Source organism: Mytilus californianus, unplaced genomic scaffold, assembly GCF_021869535.1.
Source record: "Mytilus californianus isolate M0D057914Y unplaced genomic scaffold, xbMytCali1.0.p SCAF_1, whole genome shotgun sequence".
In the NCBI taxonomy this organism is placed as follows: domain Eukaryota; kingdom Metazoa; phylum Mollusca; class Bivalvia; order Mytilida; family Mytilidae; genus Mytilus; species Mytilus californianus.
Window position 1 is genome coordinate 32409676 of NW_026262581.1, and position 4954 is coordinate 32414629.

At 33.8% G+C, this 4954-nt stretch overlaps 1 protein-coding gene across 1 annotated transcript; it reads left to right on the forward strand.

Moving 5' to 3' along the window:
- Positions 1 to 1365: 1365 nt before the first annotated feature.
- On the forward strand, positions 1366 to 4530 carry LOC127718748 (52 kDa repressor of the inhibitor of the protein kinase-like). Its single transcript, XM_052224806.1, has 5 exons — positions 1366 to 2157; positions 2443 to 2586; positions 2757 to 2914; positions 3053 to 3383; positions 3669 to 4530. The coding sequence occupies exons 1-5, from the start codon at positions 1668 to 1670 to the stop codon at positions 4409 to 4411; spliced, it is 1866 nt and encodes a 621-aa protein (XP_052080766.1). The 5' UTR covers positions 1366 to 1667; the 3' UTR covers positions 4412 to 4530.
- The last annotated feature ends 424 nt before the right edge of the window (positions 4531 to 4954 follow it).

Genomic DNA, 4954 nt, shown 5'->3' on the forward strand with positions numbered 1-4954 from the left:
CCTATATTAGGCAGGTCACCCTCTTCTTGTCCCGCTGTAGTGCATGTATAACATGTACCAGTGCACTGTGGAACTCAATTTCAATTTCAAGGGTGACCTCTGTTATACTGTCAGTTTTCTTTGGTACCGACTTTAATATATAGGTTTGACTGTACGACATGAACATCACATGTGTGTTACTTGTATCCGATGAATACAGCGCACTTTTGTCCAATTGCATTCTTTTCAAATTGTAAGATTCATAAGGACTCACGGATGTTTTCATCACAAAATATATCATTAAGTTATACATCTTTCAAGATTTAAAATATATGATAAAAGATGGATATTCCGTATTCTGGCTTCCCACCCTTATGACAAATCACTGATTAATAAATTGATTGGCGATTGCTTAATTAACATCGCTTTAGCACTTCACAATACAGTGGCGGATTTACCGGGGGGGCACAGGGGGCACGTGCCCCCCCAGTTGTGGTCACGAAAATTTTTTTTTATCACACAATTTTCTTGCGACACAATCCGATTATCTAAAGATGCCAGATGTGCGGAAATGTTTAATTACCTCACAGCTTGATTTGACTTCCTTACGAGTCGGTTAATTGGCTTTAGTTTCAACACGTGTGATTTATTACCCCCTTTACAATTTATCGATCAGCAGCGTGTAAATATTGACAGTTATGTGTAATGTCTATTACCAAAAGCTTTTATATAAACTACGTGCCGATTGGTGAAATCTTCTGTTCAAAAAAGAAATGACAAATCAAAATAGTTCTTTCATAAAATAAGTAAAAATAGATGTTTAGTGTCTATAAACACGTGCTGTTTGTTGATATATAGATATGGCGATGTTAAAACAAATATTGCAATTAAAAATTAATGAGAAAAATGATCAACAACTGAATTATGAAGAGACAGATATCCATCCAGAGTTTTTTTGGGAGTTCCTCGAAACGACAGAAAAGTGATGAAACTCGAACCACAAGAAATGAAGACTTTACAAATGCAGAATCAGCCGTAAATGATAGGTAAATGAATATTTTCACTTTCTCTTGTAATCATTTCGTTTTCATTTTTTACCCTTTTAGAGAACGAAAGAACGTACAAAATAATTGGTTAAATCGAAATTCACCGTATCATTGAGGGTCTGGATGGGGTTAACAGAATAGAGATATAGAAAAATGAAAAAAAAAATATATGAAAAATGTGTGAAAAAGAATAATTGTACAGAATAATAAGGTGCAAAAGTATAAAGAATAACTGTGGAAGATAACATAATTAGGTCATACAATACTGATTAAAAAAATGAAGGATACACGGAATAAAAAAAATATAATTGCAGAAGAAAAATTGATGAGAAATACACAATCTACACAAAAGGTGTGTCAATTCCTGATACTTTCAAGTTCCCTTCTACAAAAATAGCTGATAAAAACAGATGCTTTCGGAGAGAATGGATCTCCAAGTATCCAGGCTTAGTTTATAGCATAGAGGAGGATGGAGCATACTGTCTTCATTGTGTTTTATTTGAGAAGGAACCTGAAAAAAGAGGCAAACTTGTCAATGCCCCTTTCAAAAACTGGAAAAAGGCATTGGAAGTATTTGATGAACATTTTTGGGGGAAAAGTACCAAAAGTTTAAAACGAGGTGGTACAGGTTATCAGAGACACATGCAGTGTGTAACAAAAGGTGAAATGTTTGTTCAGCAGGTCAATCAACAGACTAATGTACACATGACCATGAATCATGGTTTAGAGAGCCGCAAGGAGAAAAATTTGATGGTTTTGGAATCAATTGTAAAGACCGTCCTTATTTGTGGAAGACAGAACTTTGCTCTTCGAGGCCACAGAGATGATGCAAAGCACATTGTAAATGGAAATACTGCAAATATTGGAAATTTTCAAGCACTTTTGGACTTCAGAATAGATGCTGGTGATAACTTTCTTGTAGAACATTTCAAAACAGCCCCCAAAAATGCTACATACAGGTCAAAGACTGTTCAAAATGAAATTATTGACATTATAGGAAATATCATTAGATCAAAAATAATCAAAGACATAACAGACAGTGGAGGGATGTTTTCTGTATCTGCAGATGAAGCTAGAGATGTATCCAACACTGAACAGTTAGCCGTGTGTCTACGTTTTGTTGATTTGGCAGGTAATAACTAATATATCAACTAATAAACTGGGCAACTTATTAGAAATTTAAAAAATATATATTGATTAATCATTTATAATCTATTGTTTCAAACTTAACAAAAAAAAGGCATATGTACAGCTGTACATGCATGTATTATCTGCAACTATATTTAAGCAGTTAATCCAACTGCTATTAAAGTATCTGTTTTAACATGCAAACTATATGCATGTGCATGTATAAGATATACAATAACAGTGAAAAAAAATAATTAAATAATTTTGAATTAAATTTCTATTTTAAAAGGTGTCATTAGAGAAGAGTTTGTTGACTTCATAGAAGTGAGTGATGATACAAGTGGAGAGAGACTATCCAATGAGCTACTGAAGCTGCTTCCAGAAATGGGACTAGATTTAAATCTGATGAGGAGCCAATGTTATGACGGCGCAGGTAAACCTCGTTTAATATACCTCAGTGTGTAAACAGTCGAATTTGTTTAATGATGAATATACTGTAAGAATAGTTTTGTTACAATTTGACATGCTCTCTAATTCTTTGCACCTGTCATTGTATGTTTTAAATGATGTGTGCACATTCACATATATATACTTTTTCTCCAGGTAATATGACTGGACATTTGAAAGGAGTTGGTCCCAGAATTCAAAGGATATACCCAAAGGCATTACACTTTTGGTGTACAGCTCACCAGCTAAACAGATGTATAGTTGCTGCTGCTAACATTCCATGTGTCAGGAATATGATGGGAACTGCAGATAAGGTATACAATTAATGCATTTCTATTCATTTCTCATAGGATAATACTATAAAAAAAAATTGTCATAAACCAGTAATTAAATGTGTATCATATGTATTGCTTGATTATTTTGATCAACCTATAAGTCTTTATCTTTGACAGGTAGTCAAGTTCTTTAATTGGTCTCCTAAAAGGCAATCATTCCTAGAGGATCAGCTTCAAAATTACAGAAATGAAACAAAAAGAATGAAATTGAAGGAGTTATGCAGAACAAGATGGGTAGAAAGACATGATGCCTTTGAGATTTTTTGGGATTTCCTTCCAGCAATAATAGAAACCATGGAAAAGATCAAATCAGTGGACAAAAGCCCGGTTGCAATAAGTGACACACAAAGCCTAGAAAACAACATTACATCCTGTCAATTTCTAGTCTCCCTGCTTGTGACAATGAGATGTATTGGATACCTAAAACAACTTAGTACATCACTTCAAGGTACTGTCAGTAACTGTCTAAGGGAAACAACTCTTATTTAATTTGATATTGTAAAGGAGCAAAAAAACAGAAACAATTTTTTTTCTTCAATTTATTTACATTACAAAAAGAACATGTTACCATCAACAACATATTGTTATTAGATTTCAAAATCATATACACAAAATTAAACCTGCTGATTGATTTGGTCAATAACCACAGGAAAAAAGGGAGATAACTCAAATACTGTATTCACAGATCTGATTTAATTAGTCACAACTTAACCAAATATATTTTTTTCTTTAGGTAGAGCTGTTGATGTTGTGAGTGCTCTTGAGTCAGTTAGCCTTGTCAAGGAAGCTTTACAGGATGTTAGAGACAATATTGGTGAATTTCATGCTAAGTGGTATTCAGAAATATTGAAGTTGGCAGATGAGTTAGATGTAACCCCATCTAAACCAAGAACATGTGGGAGGCAGACAAAGAGATCAAATGTGCCATGTGAATCAACAGAGGATTATTACAAGAAAACAATTGCTATCCCTCTGCTTGATCACATGTTAACAGAAATGAACTCAAGGTTTGGTGACCTGCAAATCAAGGCATCCATGGGACTTCAGGTAATACCTGCCATGATTTCTCAATCCTCAACTAATGATTTTGAGTACTTTGTGGATGATTTACCATCTCCATCAACACTGGAGCAAGAAATGCATATGTGGAAGTTGAAATGGGCAAATGAGTCTGATCCACCTTCAGATATAAACACAGCATTACAAAACTGTAACTCTATTATATTTCCAAATGTGCACCAAATTTTGAAAATTTGTGGAATATTTCCAGTAACATCCTGTGAGTGTGAGAGAAGTATCAGTAGACTGAGACTTGTGAAGACATACTTACGATCAACAATGTCAACAAGCAGGTTATCTTCCTTAATCATGATGTATGCCCATAGGAACATTACTGTAAATCCAAAGGAGGTGGTGATGCAGTATGCAAGGAGAAATCCTAGGAGAATAGTGCTACCAGACATTCTTGTAGATTAACTTTATTAGACATACTCTATTGTACACATGCTTATATGCCTCTTATTTCAATTAACATATATACATATCTATACAACTCTTTAAATTTTTGTCATGGTGCCCCCCCAGTCATAGAGGTTCTGGATCCGCCCCTGCAATAAGACTATATCAAGACGAGTTTTCACTTATCAAAGTGCACTACCAAAAATGGACACGTTTCATTACATTTGTTCGAACTTTGAACTCATTATACTTCTGGAACAGTATCAAATATAGTCTATATATTAAGCGTAACCAAATTCTTTTTTAAAATATGACGAAGGAAAAAGCCACTATTTATGTTATAAAAAAAAAAGAAAACATACCCAAATATCATTAAAAACAAAGTATTAAACAGATTTTAAAAGTTTGTTTCAAATTTTCTACGCAATTTACATTTATGTTTCGATGAAAAACATATGTGCACGTACTGGTAGCGTTGTGATATAATATTACTTTCAAATGTACCTTTTAATCAATCACAGATGAACAATCATCAACAGAAAATGGAGTCTAAAAAGAGTC

What these genes read in the sequence shown, in the direction of transcription:
- LOC127718748 (XM_052224806.1), top strand. Translation starts at nt 1,668, where the DNA reads ATGCAGTGTGTAACAAAAGGTGAAATGTTTGTTCAGCAGGTCAATCAA. An exon ending in ACGTTTTGTTGATTTGGCAG is followed by an intron (nt 2,158 to 2,442) that starts GTAATAACTAAT and finishes CTATTTTAAAAG; the next exon opens with GTGTCATTAGAGAAGAGTTT. An exon ending in CCAATGTTATGACGGCGCAG is followed by an intron (nt 2,587 to 2,756) that starts GTAAACCTCGTT and finishes CTTTTTCTCCAG; the next exon opens with GTAATATGACTGGACATTTG.